This window comes from Microtus oregoni, unplaced genomic scaffold (genome assembly GCF_018167655.1).
Source record: "Microtus oregoni isolate MIOR12 unplaced genomic scaffold, Mior012 000020F_ref0000438, whole genome shotgun sequence".
Taxonomy (NCBI): Eukaryota; Metazoa; Chordata; class Mammalia; order Rodentia; family Cricetidae; genus Microtus; species Microtus oregoni.
Window position 1 is genome coordinate 27,884,589 of NW_024543079.1, and position 27,827 is coordinate 27,912,415.

The following is a 27,827-nucleotide window of genomic DNA, read 5'->3' on the forward strand; positions in this document are numbered from 1 at the left end:
TATATTTATGTTATTTGTTACATTATTGGCTTGCATGTGTTGAGCCATACCTGTATCTAGGATAAAGCCAACTTGGTTATAGTGGATAATCTTTTTGATATATGTCTGTCTTCGGCTTGTAAATATTTTATTGAGTATTTTTTTTAATCTATGTTCATCAGGGATATTGGCCCGTAAATTTTTTTTTATGTTGTATCTTTACCTGGCATTGGGATTAGAGCAATACCAGCATGCATCATAGTAGGAGTTTGGGAGTATTCCTATTGCTGTTATTCTTTTAAAAAGCTTTTTTTCAAGATTTAAATTGTTCTGCCTGCCTGTACACCTCCATGCCAGAAGAGGCACTAGATCTCATTATAGATGGTTGTGAGCCACCTTTTGGTTGCTAGGAATTGAACTCAGGACCTCTGGAAGAGCAACCAGTGCTTAATCACTGAGTCATCTCATTTTATCAAAATTTGAAGAAGACTGGCTCAGATCTTTGAAAGTGGTAAAATTCTTCTGGGCTTTTTTTTTCCCAACAGAAGCCTTATTGCTTTTTCAATCTCATTTGTTATGCGTCTGTTGAGATTGTTATAACTTTGATAGTCTGGATAAATCTACAAATTCAAGTTCTTTTTTTTTTTTTTTAGATTGTTCAATTTAATAGCATTGGGGTGTTTTAAATATTGCCTTATCTGAATTTCTGTCTGTTGTAATGTTTCCCTGTTTATTTCTGATTTTGTTATTTGGGTTCTCTATCATTCTTTTGGTTAGTTAGGCCAGAGCATCTGTCAACTTGTTTATCTTCTCATAGAAGCAGCTCTTAGATTTGTTGATTCTTCATATTGCTTTCTTTGTTTTGGTTTCATTGGTTTCTGATCTGGTTTTTATTATGTCTTGCCATCTACTGGATTTGTTATCATTTTGTCCAAAATTTTTAGTTGCATCATTAAGTCATTTATTTGTGCTCTTTATAATTTTGGTATGTAGGCACTTAGGGCTATAAATCTCCATTGCAGAACTGTTTTTAATGTCTCCCAAAGATTTTGTTGCATTGTAGTTTTATTTTCTTTTAGTTCCAGAAAATTTTTTTTTCTTTCTTGATTTTTTTCTTTGACTCATTAATCATTTTAATAATGACTTGTTTACTCTCCTTGAGTTTGTATACTTGAGATTTATCTGGTATTGATTTTAGCTTTTACTTAACTATGGTCAGGTAAGATACATGGAGTTATTTGATTTTAATTGTTTTGTGTTCCATGATACATTCTATTATAGAGAAGCTTCCATGGGCTGTTGAGTAAAATGCATATTCTTTGATGTTTGGGTGGAATAAGTTCATTGGATGTATATCATTTGTTTCTGATTTGTTTCCCTGTTTATCTTTTATCCAAATGATCTTTCTACTGGAGGAAGGTGGATATTGAAATCACCTACTTTTAGTGGGTTGATATTAATCTATGTTTTTAACTATAGTAGTATACATGAAATTAGGTGACCAGTTTCTGTACATGTAACATGTATATGTTAAGATAGTAGTATCTTCTTGGTTAACTATGCCCTTGATTAAAATGAAGTACCTTAAGTAGTTTGAATGTAATTGACCCCTATAAGCTCATTGGGAGTGGCACTATTAGGAGTTGTGGCTTTGTTGGAGTAGGTATGGCCTTGTTTTAGGAAGTTTGTCACTGTGCTTTGAGATCTCCTGTGCTCAAGATACCCCCAGTGTCTCAGTTTACTTCCTGTTGCCTGTGGGTCACGGACTCTTAGCTTCTCCAGCACCATGTTTGCTAGAATGTAACTTTGTTGCATTATGATGATAAGGGGCTAAATTTCTGAAAATGTAAGTCACTCCAGTTAAATGTTTTCCTGTACAAAAGTTGCTGTGGTCATGGTGTCTTTTCACTGCAATAGAAACCCTAACTGAGACGGTGCCCTTTATCTCTTTTGATTAGTTTCTGATTAAGGTCTATCTGTCAGATGTTAGGACAATAACACCTACTTGCTTCCTGTCCCTGTTTGTTGGAATACTTCTTTTCATCCTTTCTGTTTAAGATGGTGCCTATCTTTAACGCTGAGTTTCTTGTAGACAACAGAGAGATGAACTTTGTATCTTAATTCATTTAACCAGCCTGTGTCTTTTAATTGGAGAGTTGAGGCGATTAATATTTAAATTATTGAAAGGTGTGTGTTGATTGCTGACATTTTTATTGGGTTTTTGTTGTTGTTTGGTTGGTTGTTGTTTTTGTTTGATTTGGTATTTATGTTCTTAGTTGTATTAGTATTCATTAATTACATCTTCATTTGTCTTCTTTCTAGGGTCTCTTGGCTATGCTTATTCTTCACTAAGTACTGTTTCCAGTATTCTCTTGAGGCTTGGTCTTTCTGGACATTAACTCTTTTAGCCTATTTGCGTCGTGGAAAGTTTTTCTTTCTCCTTCAACTATAGCAGATGACTTTGCTTGGTACAGTAGTCTACATAGGTGGTGTTGTAGAACTTGAAGTGCCTTGCACTCTGGTTTTCAAAGTTTCCATTGTGAAACTAGCTGTTATTCTGATGGATTTTCCTTTTTATGTGATTTAGGATTTTCCTCTTAGAGCTTTCAGTATTTTCTTTGTTCTTTTTAAGTGTTTTTATGTTGTGGGAAGTTTTGCTTTTGGCATTATCTTTTTGGTATTAACAACTGTGCTTCTTAGATCATCTGGGTTTATCTTTCCTTAGTTTGAAAGTTTTTTTTCTATGATTCTTTTGAACATCTGGTCTTTGCCATTGATCTGGGATCATCTATGCCTGTAATTAAAGATTTGGTCTTGCCATGAAATCCCCGTTTCTATACTATGTTTTGTTTTGTGTTTCTGCTTTTTTTTTTCATATTTTTCTTGTCATACTCCCCTAGTTTGTCTTAAGATTCTGATAGTATATCTTATATTTGATCAATTTTACTTATAAGATTTTTCTCTTGAGTTTTCTGATTGTGCTGTTTTTCAATTCCATCTTCATTTTAACTTAAGATCTCTTCAATATCCCTATGCCTGTTGAATTCCTTTCTCAAATCTTATATTGTCTTTGTCATGGTATTTCAGCCTTGTTTGTGTTTTCTTGGACACCACTCTTTGAGTTCATTGAGCTATTCAGTTGTATCTTTAAACTCTGAATCTGTGTATGATTCTTCTGTTCGGTGTCCCTGGGGTTCATCTTGACAATACTCGCTAGAGAACATTTCTATAGAACTGGTGGATTTGGGAGGACATACTGTCTTGTCTTACATAGTTTTTGTGCAATGAGACCTGAAAGTGTGGGCTTCTTGTGTTGGTCATGTATTTGATGTGAGCACAGCAGGCTCATTTGATGCTTGGAGATTAGGGCAGGCATGAGTGGGGTAAGCCTGGGAATTAGGAAGGGTGCAGTCATGGTAGGGTCAGGTGGGATCACCAGACTGAGCCAGAGCCCATGATGTACAGGCTTAGCTGGGCCTTGAAGCTGCATCTGGCACAAACCCTCCAGGGCCAGAGTTGGGAGGAATTGTGCCATGCACCAGTTTCTCACCACCTGGGCTTGGCTAGAGGGTCCCTCTGAATGAAGGCTCCCAAGTTTGGCAAGTGCCAGAGGGAGGAAAAGCAGCAAAGAAGAAATCTGGACTTACTAACATTTAAAATACATACAGTAAATAATCAATGTCTCGGTGCCTGCACCAGTCTTGATAACAGCCTTCGGACTCCTTGGTGCCTTTAAAGCTTAGGGGATCATTTTTGCATTCAGGATGAATAGAGATTCTAAGCATATTTACTAAAATGACGGATGTTTTACATTCTTAGAAAAAACCCAGTCTGGTTAGTCTTAATCTAGATTTACTCTATGGTTTTATTTGTTAGTTAAATAGACCAATACAATGTAGGAAGTCTGTTCAAATTATATTAGGGAAATGTCTATGTCTGAGTCCTACTTTGGTTTCTGTTGCTATGATAAAATATTCTGACCTGAAGTAACTTGGGGAAAGAAGGGGTTTATTTCATCTTACACTTCCAGGTCATATGCTGTCTGTGGGAAAGGTCAGTGTAGGAGCTAAAACAGGAGTGCTTCTTTCTGGTGTGTTTTCTCTCAGCTACATTCTTTATGCAACCCAGGACTAAAGATGGCATCATCCACAGTGGACTAGGCCCAACTTCATCAATTAGCCGTTTAATTAGTACCCCCACAAACATGACCACAGGGCAGTCTAATGGAGGCAATTCTTCAAGTTTCTGTCAAGTTTACAAAAACTGAACAGCACAGTATGCACCTTACAACTTTCTGAGGACAGGGATCCCATATTTGATAATATTCTTTTCTTACAAAAATCATAGTTTCGGGCTGGAGAGATGGCTCAGAGGTTAAGAGCATTGCCTGCTCTTCCAAAGGTCCTGAGTTCAATTCCCAGCAACCACATGTGGCTCACAACCATCTGTAATGCCCTCTTCTGGCCTGCAGGCATACACACAGACAGAATATTGTGTACATAATAAATAAATATTTTTAAAAAAGATCATAGTTTGCTTTAATTATTTTCCATGCATATGTAAACATAGAGCTACAGACAGTTTGAGCTGCCATGTGGGTGGTGCTCTTAACCTCTAAGCCATCTCTTCAGCCTCTATATTGAATTTCTTGACTTCAAAAATGTTTATCATTTTCTTTATATTCACATACTTCAGTCTTTATAATGTTGCAATTCTTTTTACATTCATCTTTAAGGCTCTTTCTGAAGAAGCCAGTGAAGATGAGCTTCCCTCTGATGTTGATTTGAATGATCCCTACTTTGCTGAAGAAGTTAAAAAAATAGGTAAGCCAGCCTATACTTGTGATTTTTCAGTTGGAATCCAAAGAAAAGGATAATATGGGTTGAAAAAAAATAGTTGAAACTAGCCATTCTCTCAAATATGCTAGAATTTGGATAGCTTAATTAATGATTTATACCATGTCTGTCCTGAAGAGTTCAATCATAAGTCATATTGAGAAGACCCAACATGCCTCTTGTATATAGAAGATATAAAGTAATTCCATTATAAAGGACTTTTTAAAAAGATTTCTTTATTTTTATGTTCTGTGTATGACTCTTTTGCCTGCATGTATGTGGACTACATGCATGCAGTGTTCAAAGAGGCCAGAAGAGGATGTCAAAACACCTAAAACTAGAGTTGCAGATGGTTATGAGCTGCCATGTAGTCTGGAAACCTAACCTGGGACCTCTACAAGAGCAGGTCTCTGCAAAGGCAGTGAAGAATTTGTCTAGCATGTATATAGTTTTTAAATGTAAGCATAAAATGATAGTATAATAGCCTTTTCTATTCAAATATACAAAGGCATCTATGCTTAATATTTAGTCCCTTTTTCATTTACCCTTGTTAAATACAGTTTAAAAGTCAGCTTTTCTCATAGCTCCAATTTTCTTCAAATCCCTAGGCTAAGATGACTTAGCAGCTTCCTATGTCTAAAGAGTCTTGTCTCCATGGTTTTTATATCACTTATGCTTCCCAGATATTTTCATTTGTATCTTTTGGGTGTATGTGTTTGGTAAGGTTGAGGCCATACTTGACAAGTTTGTGCAGAAAGCACTGTAAGTATTCATTGCTCTTTTGTGCTTTGCCTTCCCCTCATCCTTATTTCACACACACATGAACTCCCAGTACTTATTCTTGAGAGCGCCAAGCTGGCCTTGTAAAGAGAAGTAGTTTATGAGATCTCCCTGCTTCTTGTCCCTCCTGACCAGCGGGCCAGAACAGTTCTCAACAGGAAAAATCAAAGTGCTTAAAATTCTTTACTGGTTTTTACGGCCCTTTAGCGCTGACATTTTATTGGTGAAAGGAGATTACGTTGAATAAATTCTATTATATGCTATGAGATTCTTAGGAATTGAAAAGGGAAATGGAAACCTAGCATATTCTGCTTTTTCTCATACCTTTGTGATCATTTCTAAAAGATGATGAATTTTAGCCTTGTCCCTTGACTGAAACAAAATTATTGAGAACTGTGAAGCATTAAAGCTTCCTTGTTCTGTGTCCAAAGTGCTTCATTTGACATATATAATCTGGTCAGATTGCAGAGCTCAGAGCAGCATTCAGAGAATAACTTAAATAGTTCAGTAGTGTAGGGTAGCAGCTAAATTGCATGTAAGCTTTCCCTAGCATTAGTATCAAACATTTTGAGTAAGGCAAAATTTGTTTTCAATGTGTTTTTTCAGAATGCTCCATAAGAATTGTTTCTATCATCTGGATTTTTTGTTTGTTTGTTTGTTTGTTTTTCAAAGCAGGGTTTCTCTGTGTAGCTTTGGAGCCTGTCCTGGAACTCACTCTGTAGACCAGACTAGCCTCAAACTCAGAGATCCACCTGCCTCTGCCTCCTGAGTGCTGGGATTAAAAGCATGCACCACCACCGCCGACTTCTATCTTGTTTTAAAAGTTAGTGGTACTTCGTTGCTTTAAAGGAAAATAGAATGAGAACTTTTTACATGAAATGTATGACTAAAATGGGTGTCTTGCCAAGTTTGTTCACTCTGTCATTAAATATTGTGATTGTCAAATGCAGTGCAGTCTGATAAACTAGAGCTATAGCTGTAGCAATAAAGACAAGACGGTATCTTTTGTACAGTCTGGTTTCAGGGAAGATGTACCAAAAGTAGAAGCAAGATTATATGAGTGTGGTGTTTAAAAGAGTGGTACAGAGAAGATAATGAGGGAGAGAATGAGAAAATGGTGTGTCTTGTAAATAGAATAGGTAAAGAAGGCTCCCTTGAGGTGTTGAGATTTGAGTTGGGACCTTGGGCACAGACTGCCAGAGGAAGAGCATTGCACAGGAAGGAAAAGGATGTAAAGTGAGAAAGGACATGTTGTACATTGTTGAAGGAATTGAAGGTCATCGTATGGCTGGGGCACCCTCAGAGAGGGAGTTCTGTGTGGAGCTAGGGTGGATTTCTAATAGGAAGGGACCTGCAGAGCTTTGTTGTCTTGACAGAAAGTTAGGATTTTATTGTTGACCGTAGAAAGCCATCAAATAGCTTTAAAGCAGGAAAGTGACGTCATCTGGTGTGTCTCTTAACATATTGCTGATTCCTGCAAAGAAAACATGTTGAAAGAGATACTAGTGAGAGCTAGAAAACTCAATTTTAACAGAAAAAAAGTCCATTGTTGGCCAAAAAAAACAGATCATTTTGAGGGGAGTTATTGCCAAAGGAAATCAATTAAATGAGTTCTCAAGTTTAAAGAGGTTGCTTTGGCCAGGATAACCAAGAGTGGATAAAGACGAGACATAAATCTGAAGGCCAGACAAGAGGCAAAAGTATAGAATGTGCAGCAAGGCCACAGGAAAGGAGACCAAGACAGGAGAGAACCAGCTGAACCTCACAGGGTGTTTCACAAAAAGAATATGCCCCTTTTAAGTAGTAGTGTAAACAGAGTGCAAAGCCATTTGCATACCTGGTATCCATTCAGTGAGCAAGCACTCATTTTCAGAGACTTTCAGCACTTGTTAGAAGATACTTCCATAAAGCCTCACACCATATTATAATACAGACTACATATCTGACGTATGGTGGTTCAGTAACCTGATATCTAGAGACCAAGCCAACTTAGCTTGGGTAAGAATACTCTATAATGTTCACATAGTGGCAGAATTTACTAATGGCATATTTCTTAGACCACAAGCCAACTTACTACATGACCCATGACTTCTGTCACCATGAAGTCTTCTCCCATACTTTATGCATCAGTACAATTACTTACAGGACAACTGGACTTTGAAATAAATGTTTGATATATATTGTATATATGTATAAACAGATGGACTTAATGAATAATTTTCAGTTAATTTCTGTAGTTGGAGACTACTCTTTCATTTCCTGGCTGTCCAGACCTAAATAATCACAGAAACTGTGTTATTACAATACTGCTTGGACAATAGCTTAGGTGTATTCCTACCTAGCTCTTACATAATAAATTGACCCATTTCTATTGATCCGTGTATCACCACGAGACTGTGGCCTGTCGATAAGTTCTGGCGTCTGTCTCCTTGACTCTGCCTACTCTCCATATCTCTGTTCAGATTTCCTGCCTGGCTTTATTCTGCCCTGCTATAGGCTGAAGCAGTTTTTGTTTTTTGTTTGTTTGTTTGGTTGGTTGGTTTTTTTATTAATCAATGATGTGGGATTCCCCTCTGTTAATAAAGAAGCTATTTCCGCCAATGGCTTAGCAGAGTAAAGTCAGGCATGAAATGAGAACAGAGAGAGAGTGTGTGAGTAGGTGGAGTCAAGGAGACACGTAGCTGCCGAAGGAGAAAGACAGACACAAGAACAGATGTCAGAACCTTACCCCATAAGCCATACATACCTCGTGGCGATACACAGAATAATAGAAATGGGTTAATTTAAGATATAAGAGATAGCTAGGAATATGCCTAAGTCATTGGTCAAACAGTGTTATAATTAATATAGTTACTGTGTGGTCTGAGCAGCTGGGAAATGAACAAGCAGTCTCCGTTTACAAACCAATTGGTAATAAAACATTCACAGCATACAGAGGGGAATTCCATATCAGATTTCAAATTTGTTCTTTCCAGGATAAACGACTTTTTCTTTACCAGTGTATATACAAAGTATAGCAAAGAACAAAGATTGATGTAATGTTCTGTGCTCATGATCCAACAGGGTGTAGGAAGACAGTGTCCTAGTTTAGTTTCTGTTGCTGTGATAAAACACTGGCTACTACCAACTTGGGAAAGGACATATGTCTTAGTTGGGATTTTTATTGTTGTGAAGAGACATAAGCATGGCAACTCTTAATAAGGAAAACATTTAATTTGAGGCTGGATTCCAGTGTCAGTGGTTTAGTCCATTATCATAGTGGCAAGCATGGCAGCAAGCAGGCCCGTGTGGTGCTGGGAAAGGAGTGGAGAGTTCTGATCTTGATCTACAAGTAGCAGCAGGAAACTGCCACACTAGGACTAGCTTGAGCTTACGAGACCACAAAGCCCACTTCATAGTGACAGACTTCCTCCAACAAGGCCACACCTCCCAGGAGTGCCACTCCCCATGGCCAGGCATTCAGACACGTAAGCCTATGGGGGCCATTCCTATTCAAACCACTGGTCTGACATTTTCACAACCATCCGTCATCTCAAGGTGATGTCCCTTCCTAGAGGAAGAGGTTTGTTCTGGAGGAAGGAACAGACTGAAGCAGAGACTGTAGAAGAGTACTGCTTTTTGGCTTGCACAGCTTCCTTTCTTATACCACCCAGAATCATTTGCCCAAGGGTGGCATGGACCACAGTGGCTGGATCCTCCCACATCAACCATTAATCAAGAAAATGCTCCACAGACATGCCCACAGGCAGTCTGATGAAAGCAGTTCCTCAATTACGATTCCCTTTCCCAAATATGTCTTGGTTTCTGTCAAGTTGACAAAACCAACTAGAATGTATGGAAGCCTACTTGTAGTCTTAGAGAAGTCAGTTCCTGTAAGGAAGTAAATAAGAGCTTTTGTATTTTCGTTTGTGCCTCCAGGAGTAAGGCTTGATGGTGGGTTCTTTTTTTTCTCTTCAGTAGTGGTTAGACAATAGGTATTCTTAGATGGAGCTGGTGTTAGCTCAAAATTCATTGTCTTGGGGTTTTTTTTGTTTGTTTGTTTTATTTGGTTTGTCTTTACTCAGGTAGCTTAAATTGATATATAAATGTATTGCCACAATATTGCCTTCATTGTTAATTTGTTAAAATAAATTTTGGAGATTAGTACTATAGAAGTAAAATGCAGTCATTACTTAAGGATATATACCTAGTTTCCAAAAATATTCAAGACATAATGATTAGCAGTATGATATGCCATGTTTTGTTGATAATCATGGGAACCCTTCCCTTTCCTAAACAGAAACTGAGGGGGAATGTATGTGGGGATGGGAACAGAGTGGGCCTTAGAGGGAAGAACTAGAAAGAAAGGAGAGAAGAGAAAGTGTAGCCAGGAAGTAAAATAAATAAGTAAATGAGTTTTTTTAAAACAAAAAAAAAGTATGTAGTTAAGAGTGTACATAACCAGAACAGTAGTATAAGAAGGTGAGCTTGAGTATATTTATAACATACTTGCCCTTGGGCATCCTGTAGAGCTAAACTTATACACCTTATAAAATTGTATAAACTTTCAATATGTGAAAAAATTGATTTTGATTGATGCCAGATGTGGTATTTGGGTTGGGTTAGGAGCCAGTATGAGCACCAGAGATTTGTTACAATTTTTCCCCTAAACTGCAATTGGTTATCAAAAGAGTTAGGAGAATTTTGAAAATATACTTCTAAGATGAAAGTTAATTTTTTCTTTTGGAAATGAAATATTTGAAATGATGTTTTGTTTGTGTTTCAACAAATAAAACTAATCTGAAGATCAGAGCACCGAGCTAAGCCACTAGAAGCCAGGGAGTGGTGGCACACACCTTTAGTCCCAGGACAGAGGGCTCTTTGTTGGTTTTAGGCTACCCTGGGCTATACAAGATTGAATCTGTCTAAACAAGAACCAGAGCTCACATAAAGGTGATCCTAGCACTTGAAATCTCATGCTTTCAATCCCAGCACCAGGGAGGTGGAGACAGGAGTGATATGGCTGTCGGACAGAGAGGGGACTGTATGGCAGGAGGAGACAAGAGTTCAGTGCAGTTTGAGGCTTTTTGGAGACAAATGCAGTCTGAGGATGGATTGCCCCTTGTGTCTGAGCATTGATAGAAGTAAAAAGAACTCTAGTGGCTGGTCACCCTGCTTCTCTGATCTTCAGCATTAACGCCAATGTCTAACTCTGGGTTTTTAGTATTAATACCAATTAGAATTTGTGCTACAGACATTGGAATTATTTTCTTATTGCCAATTTGTAACTTTCCTCTTTTTTAGTGCTAAGGATAGACGGAAGGCCTCATTTATATGAGGCAAGCACTTGACCCCTAAGCCTTACCCAGCCCTAATTGTATAAACTCTATAAAGATTTTGCTTGGGGGCTGGAGAGATGGCTCAGCAGTTAGAGCATCGCCTGCTCTTCCAAAGGTCCTGAGTTCAATTCCCGGCAACCACATGGTGGCTCACAACCATCTGTAATGAGGTCTGGTGCCCTCTTCTGGCCTGCAGACACACATGTAGAAAGAATATTGTATACATAATAAATAAATAAATAAATATTTTAAAAAAAGATTTTGGGGGGCTGGAGAGATGGCTCAGTGGTTAAGAGCATTGCCTGCTCTTCCAAAGGTCCTGAGTTCAATTCCCAGCAACCACATGGTGGCTCACAACCATCTGTAAAGAGGTCTGGCGCCCTCCTCTGGCCTTCAGGCATACAGACAGAATATTGTATACATAATAAAATAAATAAAAATAAAATAAAATAAAAAAAGATTTTGCTTTTGAAAAAGTAGGACTAAAGTGTATAGTACATCCCTTTAAAAAAGAAAGAAAAAAAGTCATAGTATCAGCACAATTACTAAGAAACTTAAAAGATGTATAATCAGACAATAATGGCAATAATTTCAGGTACCATATAATAGTATGTGCCAAACAGTAACTATATTCTTACAGTTTACTAATCCATGGAGTCCCTAGACTAACACTACAGGTAGTTGCCTTTATTAAATTCCATGTTTGGGGCTGGAGAGATGGCTCAGTAACTAAAAGCACCTACTTCTTTTGCAGAGAATTCCATTTTAGTCTTCAGCACCCACATGGCAGTTCAATTATAACTGTAATTCCAAGGGATCTGATACCCTCTTCTGACTTCCACGGGTACCAGGCATACACTTGGTACACACACATACATGCAGGATATAGCTCAGGGTGTAAAGGGGCTTGCTGCCATGTCCAGGACCTCAGATTCCCAGGACACACATGATAGGAAGGGAAAACCAACTCCCACAAGTTGTCCCTTGGCCTTCACACTTGATGTGTTGCATGCATAGCTAGCTGCATACAGACACACCAAAATAGATTTAAAAATAAAAAAAACAAACCTGTTTTACAGATAAGGGCATAACCAATTCTTTTTTTTCTAGGATGAAGCAAATTGTTCATCCTTTTAAATAACCTGTGTGGGATTTTTGTTTTCTCTTCAAAAGAACTAAGCCATTTTGTTCAGTACATGGTCTAGTGATTCTCTTTATTAATTACTGGTGTTTTGCTTTGGTTTTGAGGTGGTCTCACTATATACAGACTCACAACTCACAACCCTTTGTCCTCTGCTGAGTGCTAGTGTTACAGAAATGTGCCACACACCAACAGAAATACCTTCCTTGCAGTACTTAGTCACCTTTCAGAAGGCTTGTGTACGCCGTTTATGCCCATGGCCTTCTTCATTTTGTTTATAGTATAAACAGATTTTGCCTGTTAATCTTGTCATTTTAACCCTCCTCTGTTGGTTTGTTGTACCAGGTATAAAGAAAAAATCAACGAAATGTGCAAAGGGCAGCACATCTTCAGAGGAAGAAACTGAACTAGAAAAACAAAAGGTAGAAAGTGGTCATTGTTGAGTATTTATCGATGCTTGGTCTGAGGAGTTGGAATGATGTGGTTCATGTGGGTTTTCAGTGTCTCTAATTTTAAAACTGATTTTTCCAGTGGGTTTTGTAAATACATTATAAGATACATAAATATTCTAGTCACATATTTTTAAATGTTACCTTTAACCAAACACTATTTCTCCAGTTAATATGGAGTAAAAGTTTCTCAAGCCCTTTATGAATAAGGAGATATTCTCATTCTCACCCTTTAATATGACTGAAACAGAAGATATTGTTGTTGGAACATAAAGTAGTGTTTGCATATCCTTTGAATCTATTGATCCTGTTACAGTTTCTGTTACAGATTGTCAAATGCTAATTTCTCTTTTATTAGTAGTAAATACAAGTTTAATGTACAATGCTAAATCTTCATGAGAAATGCTGTGAAGCTTATGCATAACACAGGGGCACAGGCTTTGGGCCTTGACTGACCGCCCAAACTGCTCAGTCTAATACATTCTTCTGTTCTCTCCCCCATTGCATGTTAAGTAGTCCTCATAAGACATTGGACATGATTCAGTAAGGAAGCTTGATGTGAGTGCCAGTGGTGGAAGGAAAAGAAATTAAAGTGTTCATATGTGTAAGGGTCACAAAGCATTGCTTGTGGTTGTTTGCTTGACTCGTGAGGTGTCTCTCTGATGTCATGGTCAGGAGAAACAGAATACTTGTTCTCAGAAGCAAATGCTGAGTCTGCTCATGAAAGTCTATCAGTATTGAAAGAGACAAGAAAAAAAAAAACCGAGCAAAAGAATTTTCATAGTTGCTAAAGTGCACATCTGGAAGCTGTAATTTGAATCACAAAGTAAATTTCCTGTCCTTAGAGAGAACAGGGTGGAAATGAAATGTATTTGAAAGACCCAGGGCTCTCGTTCCCTTGCTTGCTAATCGGATTACTCTACAAGGATGGACATCTATCCTTTGCATAAAGACTATTCCTTTCCTCCTTTCTTGTAGCTAGTCCTCACATCACAGCCTCGAATGGACCTATACTGTGTATCGTGGGCCTCTTTCTACTCTCCACTCATTGACTGTGATGGAGGAAGGTCATTGGTTAATTATAATAAAGAAACTGCTTGGCCCTCATAGGTTAAAACATAGGTGGGAGGAGTAAACAGAACAGAATGCTGGGAGGAAGAGGAAGTGAGCTCAGAGGCCATGCTCCCCTCTCCCAGGCAGGCGCTATTAAGCTCTGACCCAGGATGGACGTAGGCTAGAATCTTCCCGGTAAGCGCACCTTGGGGTGCTACACACATTATTAGAAATGGGCTAGTCCAGATGTGAGAATTAGCCAGTAAGGGCTAGAGCTAATGGGCCAAGCAGTGTTTAAAAGAATACAATTTGTTTGTTGTTATTTTGGGTAAAGCTAGCAGGTGGTGGGAGCCGGGCAGGACGAAAAGCAGGCCCGCAGCTCCCACAACATAACTGTAAGCAGTCCTCAGAGTAGCAGTGCAGGAAAACTCTGCTGTACGTTTGAAGTTTTGTCTGTTTCTTTCCATAGGCTGAAATGGCCTTGCTTGTAATGGATGAGGAAGAAGACAGCAAGAAACACTTCAATTATGACAAGATTGTGGAACACCAGAATCTGAGCAAAAAGAAGAAGAAAAAGCTTATGAAAAAGAAGGAGTTGCTTGAGGATGACTTTGAGGTAACTGGCAGCACAAGTCATTATTAGCTCCTTGAAGGTGGAATTAAATCTAAAGGCAGTTCTGGGTATAGAAATTAGACATGAAGTTACCCTTGAAAAACCCTTAAAGATCCCTTAATGGTAATAGAGCAACTATTCTTTAATCTAACACAGTTCATCCCAGAGTGATGAGCTCTAAGTGAAATTGTTACCTTTAATTTGGTAGCTGTGTTAAACAAAAATCTGTGGCCTTTAAATGTTAAAACCAGAAGCAGTGATATTCATGCAATGAGAGGTAGCTGAGCATGGAGGGTTCACATGATATTGGGCTCACTCGCACTGTGTACAGTAACCAACATAGTGGACAAGCTTTTTTAATTTCTTTGTATCATATTTCTGTTCCTCTTCAGTTTTCTTCTTATGATAAGTGCCTGGTCCTAATGGCCATATTTTACTAGGACTTACTTAACATTTTCCACTAGTGAACTTGGAAAAAGAGATGGTTGAATGTTGAATTTGGCCAAAGTGGAGGGAAGGACATCAGCTTCTTCATAGTATGTAGAAAGATCACAAGGCCACTGTTGCTTGCTCTACCTGTCCATGTATGCTTCTGTCCCCATGAAGTTTCTGATGAACTGTTTTTTTTCTAATTAAAAAGCAAAGAATAATTTCTTATTATGAGTTCTGCCTTCACACATAACTGTGGAGCTGTGATATGGTCCAGCAGGTAGTAGCTCTTGGCCTCTGAGACTGACAGCCAAGTTCAGGCCCTGTCTTCCACATGGTGCAGAAGAGAACTGACACCCTCATGTTGTTCTCTAACTTCTACACACCACACGAACTTTTTTTTCATGAGGGCTGTGGAGATGGTTCAGTGAATAAAGAACCTGCTGGACCTTCATGAGACCTAAGTTTGGATCCTAGAACCCCACTAAAAGCTAGGAACAGTAGCATATGTGTATAACCCAGGGCTGTAGGGGATAGGGACAGACTGATCTTGGGGACCTGCTGACAGCCAGCCTTCCCAGGTGATAAAGCTCCAGCTTCATTGAGAGAAACTATCTTAAAATATAAGGCAGACAATGTTAAAGAAGACACCTGTCATCAACCTCTTATCTCTGCATGCAGGCACAGACACCTGTACACACACACAGAATTTTCATGAGAGTTCCTTTGTTACTCTTGGTATCATGTCTGTCGTCTTCACTATAACTAAATAAAGCTGTAATCCATCTCCAGTACACTCAGGTTTTTCCTTTGTTGTTCGGTGCTAAGCCTGACTGGATTGACAGGTATACTTTTCAAGGTACAACCATAGTGCTTTTTGTAGAAACATCTAGAGGATAAGTTTGGGGTTTATATCTTACAAATCTTGGACTGGAGAGTGGATTTCTTTGCCCTCACCCAATAACTGCTTGTGATTCCAGGGCGATTAAACCTAGCACTTCACACAGGTTTAGGCTAGCACTACCATTGAGCAACATCTGCAGCTACCATTTTGCATTATATTTTCAAGCAGTGTTTTGCTAAGATGCCCAAGGTGGTCTTAAATCTGTAGTTAGCCTCCTGAGTAGCTGGGATTACTGCCCCATACTACCTGACCTAGCTAGTAACTACTTTTGCTTAACACCAAGTTTAAAATTTCTTAAAATTACACATACTGCAGTGACTGGTTAAACTCCAAGCAGTTAAGCAGTGTCCAACTAGACTTATTTATGATGGACAGAAGTCAGTATTATGCTAAGTGAGGAGGAGAAGCCCTGCCTTGGGAACCACTTCCCTGACAGTGAAACTAATGATCCAAGTTACATACCACTATACACATGGACCACTATTCTTCCCTTTCAAGTAGATTGGTTTTAGGGGAAGAGAACAGCGTATCCTTCACATTGTGATTGAAGGGCAGGCCTTAAGAGTCCATTGAGTCTACCCTGGACGTGGTGGCACATGCCTATAATCCGAGTTCTTAGGGCGCCAAGACCTGGAGGATCCTGTGTTCAAGAGCAGCAAGTTATAGTCTAGCCTAGACTTAAAGACAGACCTTGTCTCAAATAACAAAGTAGAAGACTTTTTTTGGTTGTAGAACATGGTTCTGATGCCTCATTGCACAGTGCACACACTTGTATACTAAGAACCAGCAGCTCTTTGCCTTTATTTACTTATTTGTTCTCTTTGAATTCACAGGTAAATGTTAGCGACGCACGGTTTCAGGCAATGTACACTTCCCACTTATTCAATTTGGATCCTTCTGATCCTAATTTCAAGAAGACAAAAGCTATGGAAAAAATTCTTGAAGAGAAAGCTCGGCAACGAGAACGAAAAGAAGAACTCCTTACTCAAGCAGTGGAGAGAGCTCAGCAGGACACGGGAAAGGCAGCACAGAAGCAGCACTCAGATCCTGCCTTGTCTTTGCTGATTAAATCCGTGAAAAATAAAACAGAGCAATTCCAAGCCAGAAAAAAACAGAGAGTCAAATAACTGGACACTGTCTCTGTGATCTCAAGTACACAGAAATAGTTTAAGGGTTAATGGGAATGTAGCTATCTTAACCCCAGCACTCGGGAGGCAGAAGCAGAAGGATCTCTGTGAGTTCGAGGCCAGTTTGGTCTACAAAACGAGATCCAGGACAGGCTCCAAAGCCAAACAGAAACCCTGTCTCAAAAATTAAAAAACAAACAAAAATATATGTAAAAAAAAATGGTGTCCATTTTTTGTGTATAGATTAAAAACAAATTTTTTAAAAGTATATATGGATATGTACATATATATTTATGTTTATATAGTACCTTAATCTCTCAAAACTCAGGAAGCAGAGCTAAATAGCTATTAAGATAATTTATTTTCATAGCATAAAGGATGAAGCTGTAAACTTTTTTCCATGCTTAGTAATTTGCATGGAGAGCTATTGGATGAGCAGAAGTGCACAGTGTCTACTAGTTTGCATTTTTACTAGTTTTTATAGTGTCGGTTTGCCTCATATATGTACTTCAAGCAGACTATTCTGAAAAAACTGAAACAAGACTTTAACTGATGAAAAAACAGTTCCTCAGAAAGAGTTTCATTTTTATATTGCGCATAATTTTATTTGAAAGGCTCGTGGGCTCTGCAGTCATGTTTCTATTTGTAGCAACAACAACAAAAATCCTTCTGTTCTTTAGATTTTTTAGAATGTTTTGGAAGGGTAAGTATACTAGAATAAAGAGAATGCCACTTCTTTGTAAAATTAAAGGACATCTTCAAGACTAATGCCCTTTGGTTTATCTGGTATAGATTTTAAGAGCTATTAAATGTTTTCTTTGTAAGAGTTGCCATGGTTGTGGTGCCTCTTCACAGCAATAAAAACCCAAACTAAAACAGCAGTTGGTACCAGTGATTGGGGTAGTGTGATCGGCCTAACCATGATATTGTTTGGGGTTAATGGGGACTTTGATACCTTGGGTTTGGAAAGCAGTGAAATGCTTTAATCACTGCTTAATGGGCCATATAGTAAGAGCATGGAAGACATAAATAATTTTTTCAATTAGATCAGATAAGGGCAAAGGTTATGGTCTTTGACTTCATTTTTTGAAAAAGTTTGACATACTATAAAAAGACTATTTGATGCTCACATATGTCTTAATTGGCACGGTGCTATTGTTAGTCCTTATTCTTTTTAAATGTCTCCTGCAGCATATTTACAGCAGCGGGCAGCAACTGAGGTGACTCTTCAGGTGTTACTGACTCTTAGGCATCCCTCTTACATTTCTGCAGAGGAGGTTATGTGTGCCTGTTTATCTGAAAGTCAAAAGGCTACTTATTGCCTAGTCCTCCCACATTGGCAGCTCTCCAGGAATGAATGTTCTTCGAGGGCTAGTAGTCAATGACAGGTAAGAGCTTGTTCAGCAGGTCAGTCTAAAACAGGCACAGTCCAGTTGCTGAGCCCACACCCACACAGCTTTAACCTAACACTTAGGAGGTAATGGAAAATAGATCCATCAGTTGGAGACCAGCCTGGTATAGAAAGTAAGTTCCAGGTCAGCTGGGGCTACACGATGAAAACAAAAATAGCAGCTAAATATCACGTTCCTTAGGTCACTATTGCTTGATCTTTCACCTTTAGCTCATTTAATACAAATACCAGTATAGTGACAGTCAAAACTTTGTGGCTCATATTGCCCCCTTCCCCTTTCTTGAGGCAGGGTTTCACATAGTCCAGACTATAGAACCTTGAGCCTCTGATCCTCCTGCCTCTACCTTTCAACTCCTGGAATTATACATGTGTCCCATCATGCACAAGACATGCAGCACTAGGAAATCAAACTCCAGGGCTCCTGCATGCTAGGCAAACACTGCTAATTGAGCTGCATCCCCAACCCCATTTCTCCATATTATCAAAACAACTGTTTCTACTACATTGTGATAAAATTGTCTGCAAATTGCTGTAACAGAATGCTTAGAAACTGGGGAGTTTCCAGATTTCTGGATGTGGACCCAAGTCAAGGGAAGTGAGATAAACTCCCCTAGAAAGCCACTGAGCCTCTGTTGTGCTGGTGTCCCTAGCATTTTGATTCCAAGCTGTTCTCATCATCTCTGGGTTCACATCATCACATCATCACCTTCCTCCAAACATACAGAACCAGTGCCAGACTCAGGCACAAGGGAAAATGGAGTCGTGTGTGAGAGAGTCTATGCCAAGCCTTAAATGTGAGTTCTACATTACCCGAAATCTGCCAAGTAGCAGAGACAACATCTCTACATGGTGTGACAGTGCCAAAGCAAACAGACTGTCTTGGAAGTGTGTACTAGGGAGGCAGAGAAGTGTCTGCTTGGGACTTATGAAGTGTTTTCATTAATTTTTAAAATAAAATTTCCCCATCACTTTTGTCTTGATAACATGTCTTTTTTTTCTTGAAAAAAAATTCTTAATTATGAGTATTTTTTTCTCTTGGGTCAGTAACAAAAAATGTAACTTGTCGTATTGCAAAGAGTTCATTTGAGGGCTATGGTGATTCATGCCTATAATCCCAGATCTCAGAAGGCTCAGGCAGGAGGATTGCCGTGAGTTCCATCTAAATCAAGCCTTGGTAACAGAGTGAGACCTTGTCTCAAAAAAAAAAAAATTGTACATTACATTTTGGGGGGGAATTATCAAATTAAGAAAGAAAAGTGCTTTCTTCGTAAATGTATTTTAAGATGTATTTTATGTGATTTAAGGAAGAATCACTATTTTCTTAGACTGGTTTTGAATTCTTGGTCACAAATCTGCCTCAGCCTCCTGAATATTGTGGCCATAGGCATGTGTGGCTATGCCTGGCTGAAAACAGACTTATTCCAAGCCAGGCAGTGGTGGTACGCCTTTAATCCCAGCATTCAGGAGGCACAGGTAGGCAGATGTCTGTGAGTTCAAGGCCAGCCTAGTCTATAAAGAGCTAGTTTCAAGGCAGGCCCCAAAGAGAAACCCTGTCTCCAAAACAAAAACAAGAATAAAACCAAATCAAACAAAAAGGGCTTATTTCAACAGCAACTCATTAAGTATAAACTCTGAAAACAATTATTGATTCCATATGTTCCTCCTTTTGAATAAATAACCTAGACTTTACTTTCTTTTTTTTTTTTTTTTTTTTTTTTTTTTTTTTTTTTTTTGGTTTTTTTCGAGACAGGGTTTCTCTGTGGTTTTGGAGCCTGTCCTGGAACTCACTCGGTAGACCAGGCTGGTCTCGAACTCACAGAGATCCGCCTGCCTCTGCCTCCCGAGTGCTGGGATTAAAGGCATGCGCCACCACCGCCCAGCTAGACTTTACTTTCTGCAACAGTTATAGGGTTCTACTAGGAAACTCAAAAAAATTATCTGAGACCACACAGGAAATGCACTCCAGATTTCTTTGTATGTCAATGCACCTCAGTTTCTCTATCTGTGGCATTAGGGATGTAGCACATTAAACAAACCAACAATACTAGTTTATTTCCTATTCTTAGAATACTTGAAGCCAAGTACTTTATAAAGTAAAAAGAAAAGTATGTTAATCACAGATTTGGAGGCTGAAGATTCCAGATCAGAGGTAGGTAGTTCAGGTCTGGGATCTCAGTACTTGGGAGGTGGAGGTGAGGGGAACAAGAGTTCAAAGTCAGCCTCACCTACTTAACAATTTCAAGGCCAGCCTGAGATAGAGGAGAACTTATCTGAAAAATAAAAGTAGTCCAAGGTCAAGTGGCCTTGTCCACTCAGCATTGAGGGACTTTTTGCTTGGGTCACAACATAATAGAAAAAAACAAATACCAGAAGGTTGATTGCTTACAGATGAAGTAGATTACATGAGGTGGCCTTATTTCCAGGAGAGCCACATAAACTCTGAAGACCAACCAACCTCTTTAGATAGTGATACCTGCATTGACTTAATTAATTCCAGCATTGGTCCACCTCTGTAGGGTCCTCCTAGGTGAACAATCTCAGACTGGGAACCAAGCTGCCAGGATGTGATCCTCCATGTGATACAACCAAACCATATACAAACCATGGAATCAACTCAAACTATCTTAAGTAAAAGTCACAAGAACCAGGTATAGTGACATATGCTTTTAGTGTCAGTACTTGGAAGTCAGAGGCAGGAGGATATCTGTAAATTTAAGACCAGCCTGGTTTACATAGTAAGTTCTAGCCAGGGCTACATAGTGAGACCCTGTTTGAAAGACGAAAAAGAAAATGTCACAAGAGTGAGAATACTAGAGTCTTGTAGCCCAGAATCCAAGACAGAAATAAAGCAGTGCCTGGAAAGGACAGTGGCCACCCAAGGAATGGATCCTCTTTTAGCCTGCTTTGCTCATATCATGGTCTTCTTAGCCTGATGTGGGACTCCCCTCTGCATGCTGTAAATATGTTTTATTACCATTGGTTAATAAAGAAGTTGCTTTGGTCTATGGCAGGGCAGAATAAAGCCAGGGAGAAAATCCGAACAGAGATATAGAGAGAAAGTAGGCAGAGTCAAAGAGATACCATGTAGCTGCCAAAGGAGACAGATGCTGGAACTTTACCCGGAAAGCCACAGTCTTGTGGCGATACACAGAATAATAGAAATGGGTTAATTTAAGCTGTAAGAGTTAGTTAATAAAAAGCCTGAGCTAATAGGCTAAGTAGTGTTCTAATTAGTATAGTTTCTGTGCAATTATTTCGGGTCTGAGAAGCCAGGAATGAACAAGCAGCCACCACCTACATTAACCCACTGGGGTTAAAATGATGAGAAAATCATATGCCAGTTTCCACTAGATTCTAGGTCCAGGTTTTATGTTATTTAAGATTGTTTTCATTGCATTTAAGATTCAAGAATAAATTTTGAGGGACTAAAAAGATGACTCAGCAGTTAATAGCACTTGTTATTCTTGCAGACTACCTGGACTTAGTTTCCAGCACACACAAGTTGGCTCACAACCACCCATAAGCACATAGGTGGTGCATATTCATACATGCAGGCATAGCACGCATACATGTAAAAGAAATTATTTTTTTTAAATATTTATTTATTTATTATGTATACAACATTCCTTCCATGCCTGCCTGCATACCAGAAGAGGGCACCAGATCTCATTATAGATGGTTGTTAGCCATCTATGTGGTTGCTGGGAATTGAACTCAGAACCTTTGGAAGAGCAGTCAATGCTCTTAAGCTCTGAGCCATCTCTCCAGCCCCCAGAAATTATTTTTTTTAAAGAATAAGTTTTGTTTGAATTTTCACCTTGATGCCATTTAGATAAGACTATATTTTAAAAGAAAGTTAATATTATTATATACAATACATTAAGAATGTATTAAGCTTACTGGTATTACATATCAATATGATTTTTTAAAGCAATTTTATACTATTATTCAATGATTTAGAAATAGCAATCCGGAAGACAATCCAAGCGTTTAAAACAACTAAGTATCTAATGTCCTTGATGTCTAAAGAGAGAAGTGCAAGTGTTACAGCTCTGCGAGGGGTTGGGGCTGACATTTTTCTCTTTTTTGTTTACTGTTGATAAACAAGCAGGGGTCAGAAAAAGGGGGTGACATTATCATTAGACTGCTTTCTGCTAAATGGGGCCTCAAATGTCTTTACTCGTTTTCTTTTCTTTCTTTAGTATCTAAGCACATTTTTAAACCTACTGTATGTTTTCAGAGGTTTTTTCAGTCTGGACCTGGCTTTCTGTGTGCCCACAACATGAACCAAGCTTGAAGGGCCAGGACCTGACAGAAAAGGGTACTTTCACATAGCTAGTACTTACAAGGTTGCTTGAGAGACTGCAGCGTTTGTGCACTGTGGCTTCAAGAACATGTCCTCCCTTTGCTCTTCTGTGTATCTGCAGGCTGCTTTGCTCTTCTGTGTATCTGCAGGCTGCTTTGCTCTTCTGTGTATCTGCAGGCTGCTTTGCTCTTCTGTGTATCTGCAGGCTGCTTCTGCAGTTTTGCTTAACACACGGTGTTGTCAGGTTGGTCTGTCTTGCTTGGGTCAGTCCACTAGGCTACCCCAATGGTTTGGGGCTGCAGTCTCTGCTTGCCCTTTTGTTGGAGCCAAGACTCATACCTGTGGGCACCAGCCAGGATCCATGTCTATGCACTCTAGCTCTGGGAAATTGCTGGGCTGAGCTGCAGTGGGCATTCCTACCGAGTCTCTGACAGATAAGTGCATCAGCTGCTCACCATGTTGTACGCCAAGAGCAATAGGTCTTTGGACTGCCAGCTCCCAAATAATGACATAGAGACTTCTTATTAGTTATGAAAGCTGACCAAAGTTTAGACTTGTTCCCAACTAGACATTAAAACTTAAATGAACTCATTTATATTAATCTGCATTCTTCTATGTGGCTCATTTCCTCTCCTCCATACTGTACATCCAACTTCTTCCATATCACACTGATGAATCTCCACCTCTCCGATTCCTTCCCAGAGTTTCTATCTCTGTCTGTAAGTCCCACATATCTCCTGCCTAGCTATTGGTCATCCAACTCTTTATTAAACCAATCAGATGGCGCCTTAGGCAGGTAAGGAAGGAGTGTGGTCAAATATCCTACAATGGTCTGACATCCTGTCCTTCTAATTATGTCGTGATGGTGAAGATCAAGTTCGCCCAAAGACCATCGCCTGGCCGAGTCTGTATTTTTAAAGATGTCTTAACTTCAGATTGGAAGTCAGGAAATGTGCTGCATTGGAGGTGAGGTTATGCTTTTGTTTTTTACAGGAAATGAAAAGCTACAGATTACTTCAAAAATGGATAAAGATTGCCGAGCGGTGGTGGCGCACGCCTTTAATCCCAGCACTCAGGAGGCAGAGGCAGGCGGATCTCTGTGAGTTCGAGGCCAGCCTGGTGTAGAAGAGCTAGTTCCAGGACAGGAACCAAAAAGCTACAGAGAAACCCTGTTTCGAAAATCCAAAAAAAAAAAAAAAAAAAAAAAAAAAAAAAGGATAAAGATCAGTTTTGACTGGGGAAGACATCCTGAGGTTCTTTGTTACATACATGAAGAAACAAACAAAAACAAAAAAAAAAGATCCTATAAGACAGATGATGAATATGGTGATCCCTCTACATGGGTAGCTCTGAGACTAGATGAGGCATGATAAACCTTGTTGGCTGAAGAGTCCTCGTGACTTATTATTACATGCCATCTTTCATACGGCATGGTTGGAAATTTATATTAGTTTGGCTATATAGTCCAAGTGGACTTATATTATTGACAGATGTCTTTTGTCTGCTGAAAAATGGAACAGAAAGTCATTGTTAGCTAACTTATGCACACCACACATTCCATACTTGTGTTAATGCAGATATGTATGCTACCTTTAAGAGTTTGTGGTTTTCAGAACAAAAGGATGAGACATTAGTAAATAGAAGACCAGTAGCTCGGGTGGTCCAGCATCCCAGAATTCTCCACTGTCATTTCCTCAAAAATCTGCATCCATAACAGCATCAAAGTGGGTAACTCAGATGGTCCAGCCTCACAGACCACTCCAGGCAAGATTTCAGCTACACCCTGCACTTTCTCTTCACATGGAGAATGGGCAACAAATGATACAGCTAACTTTTCTGGAACTTGATTGTATCCCTATTTTCTCAGCATTTTCTAAATATGCCATCACCCCCTGACAGCAGAAAGTAATTTTAAAAACAAGATGGCTCCAAACTCCCTACGATCCTACCTCTCGGCCTCCTGTCTCCTGAAATAACAGACACACAGTACCAAGCCTAACCCACTGGACTCATAAAAAAAAAAAGTATGCAGAACTAAAAACAGGACAAATACACTTTCTAATTTTTAGGATGAGAAACAACTTACCAGAAGACAGGTGAGGGTGGGGCCATAAAGTCAGACCTGACATCTAGGTGGACAAGCTAACTCTCCCTCCACTTTGGTGTATGTCATAATTCTAATTTGTCATTCGAAATACTTTACTTGGAAAGTTTAGGTATCCTTTTGTTGGTTTGAAAGAAAATGGCCTCCAAAGGGAGTGGCACTATTAGGAGGTGTGGCCTTGTTGGAGGAAGTAAGTGTGTTATTGTAGGGCAGGCTTTGAGGTCTCCTATGCTCAAGCTTCTCTCAGTGCCACTTTTTTTGTTTTGTTTTGATTTTTTGGGGGAGGGGGGATTTTTTCGAGACAGGGTTTCTCCGTAGCTTTTTGGTTCCTGTCCTGGAACTAGCTCTTGTACACCAGGCTGGCCTCGAACTCACAGAGATCCGCCTGCCTCTGCCTCCTGAGTGCTGGGATTAAAGGCGTGCGCCACCGCCACCCGGCTTTGATTTTTTTTTAAATTCATTTTTCCATTCAAAAATTTACACTTCTTCCCCTCCTCCCATTCCCCTCCCACTCCCCCACTCCCCCTCCTCCCTCCCATCCCTCTTAAGAGAGGGCAGGGAACCCTGTCCTGTGGGAAGTCCAAGGCCCTCCCCCTACATCCAGGCCTAGGAAGCTGTGCATCCAAATAGACTAGGGTCCCAAAAATCCAGTACATGCAGTAGAAACAAGTCCCAGTGCCTTTATCAATGGCTTCTCAGTCAGGTCCCATTGTCAGTCACATTCAGAGAGTCCGGTTTGATCACAAGCTCGTTCAGTCCTGGTCCAGCTGGATTTGGTGAGCTCCCATTAGAACCAGCACACTGCAGCCAGGCGGTGGTGGCGCACGCCTTTAATCCCAGCACTCGGGAGGCAGAGGCAGGCGGATCTCTGTGAGTTCGAGACCAGCCTGGTCTACAAGAGCTAGTTCCAGGACAGGCTCCAAAACCACAGAGAAACCCTGTCTCGAAAAACCAAAAAAAAAAAAAAAAAACCAAAGAAAACAAAGCTTATTTTTTGTAGTGTGGATTTCTCTTGAGCTTTTGATTTAAAGATCATAGCTGGGAGCTGTTCACACATAGAATAAAACGTATTACTATCTCCACTAGTACTACTTTGGGGTTCTGAAGAATCTATACTTCTTGCTGGCTTGAAATCTTTCACTTGATGTACAAAATGTACACTGTACAAGGGTATGCTATGCAGGACAAATTACTCACCAAATTTCCCTAGAGGCGCCGACATTTTTTTTCCATATGAATATTTTTCATTCTGCCTTGAAAAACATCAAGCTACTGCTTAAAAGAACTCAAGCCACATCTTTTTAATAACTTTGAAAAATAAGTAGGGTAAGCATTTTTTCCTCCTGTTTCACCAGTGTAGAAACCTGATACTCGGAGGAATTATGTAACTTTTCCCAGACTGAACAAATAGTTCATAGTTTAAAAGCTAGGAGACATTCTGACACCTCTCACTGTCCACCAAACCGCTGAAATATCCCAGACAACATTCCAGCAAATGGGGTACTTTGTCCCAATCAACCATATTAATTTTACAGTATCTGCTATGATCAAGCAATGCATCAAGACCCATTTCAAACCCTGATCAGTACAAACTTGTCTGACTCAGGATAATAGTGACAATCCACCCATCAGCTTTCTTAGCTTCTCATTGATGATAGTTACCAACCTGATGAATCTCATCAATCAGTCTTATTAACCAGCAAAGCGTCCATCAGATGCCTTTTAGGAAAACAATGCTGAAAAGTTATCTTAACAACACGTACATCCAGAAACATACAGGATTCTAAAACAACTGCTTGGTCAGCTCCCTTTCAACTAGTCTTCTTGGTTTTTTGTTTTTGCTTTTGTTGAATAAAGCAGTGATTGCTGAGGAACCATCTTTTATGACATGTAGACTAGAATCATATTCTAGTTGGCAAATTGCTCACACTACCAGAATGAAAGTTTGGCTGGGGAAGAGTGGCTGACATGTACTATCTCAGATGGAAAGCAGAACATTGCATAAGGGACCAGCCCACTGTGAGCAGCACCATTCCCTGGACACGGAGTTTTGACAAGGACAAAAATCGTGAGCCTGTGAGTGAGTCAGCACCAGCATTCCACCAGGATTTCTGTTTCTAGCTCCTGTTTGTAGCTCCTGCCCTAACTCCCCTCAATGATGGACGATAACTTGCAAGCCGAAATAAAACCTTTCCTCCCTAAATTGCTTTAAAATTTTTCCCTTTATTTTACGTGTATTGGTGTTTTTGCCTGCTCATCAGTCTATGCAACATGTACATGAAGTACCGGTGGAAGCCAGAAGAAAGTGTCAGATTTCCCGGAACTGGAGTTGTGGGTGGTTATGTGTGCCCTGGTATATGTGCTAGGGACCAAACTCACGTCCCCTGGAAGAGTAGCCAGTGCTCTTAACTGCTGAGCCATCTCTCCAGCTTCCACTGTCATTTTTAGTCAAGGTGTTTTATCAGAGGAACAGAAAGGAAGCTAAGATATCAACCATAAAAATGTGGGCAAAATAGAAATAATGAAGGTACAGAGGTGTCCAGTCCCTGGAGATGACATGAGCATTTGTTGGTTCCCTTCCTAGTAACCATTTCCCTTATCAAAGCTCAAGTTTTCTTTTTGGGAATCTGGTGGTCCCGGGGTTGGGGTAGGGAGCATGGGTCCAGTTCTGACTCATGGTATGGACACGTAGCCGAGTTCCATCCAGTCACCACGATCCATCCTACTCCTCACCCATGGCTACATGACTGCTGAGAACAAGCATGTGCCCCGTGACAGATAATTCAGGTATCTTAGTGGAAATTCTGAACCCTTTTCTTTTTTGTGTGACACGAAGCCAGCATGAAGCTCTGAGGTCTAGTAGTGTTAGAGCAGCCATTTTGATCTTGCCAGTGTGGAGAGATGGGTAGAGGTCAGGGCAAGAGATTAGAGAAACAGAAAAAGCAGACAGCTGCAAATTCTGTTGTGGACTCAGCACAGCAGATGCTGGGGGCGGGGAGCCGGAAGGATCTCAGATCCAGTCTGTGTTCTCATTATACAGGTAAGTCAAGGACTTCAAGATCAAAATGAACCAATGGCAGTGGTTTTTCTTTTCTTTCTTTCTTTTTTTTTTTTTTTTTTTTTAGTGAGTTGTCAGCAATTATGTTCTCTCACTATTCAGGTTTTCTTTTAGCAGAAATAAGACACAATGTCCGTTTGCAGAAGTATGCGCAGTAGAGAATTTAGCCAAGCAAACTGAAGGCAATTCTTAGAAGTCGTTTGTAAAGAAAACACTGGCATTCCTGTGACCACGAGAGTGACAGATGAATGGCAGGAAGCAAAGGGTGGAAGCAAAGAGAGCTTGAGTGGCCGGGGACGTCTGAGCCGAGTACTAGAAGA

General features: G+C 39.7%; 1 protein-coding gene across 1 annotated transcript in view; it reads left to right on the forward strand.

The window, feature by feature from the left end:
• Esf1 (ESF1 nucleolar pre-rRNA processing protein homolog) overlaps positions 1 to 16,817 on the forward strand; it is a 44,502-nt gene extending 27,685 nt beyond the window's left edge. Inside the window, exons 11-14 of the mRNA XM_041670449.1 lie at positions 4,715 to 4,802; positions 12,399 to 12,475; positions 14,025 to 14,171; positions 16,335 to 16,817. Of these exons, the coding sequence (XP_041526383.1) occupies positions 4,715 to 4,802; positions 12,399 to 12,475; positions 14,025 to 14,171; positions 16,335 to 16,628 (606 nt within the window). The 3' untranslated portion in view covers positions 16,629 to 16,817. The remainder of the gene's footprint in view (positions 1 to 4,714; positions 4,803 to 12,398; positions 12,476 to 14,024; positions 14,172 to 16,334) is intronic.
• The last annotated feature ends 11,010 nt before the right edge of the window (positions 16,818 to 27,827 follow it).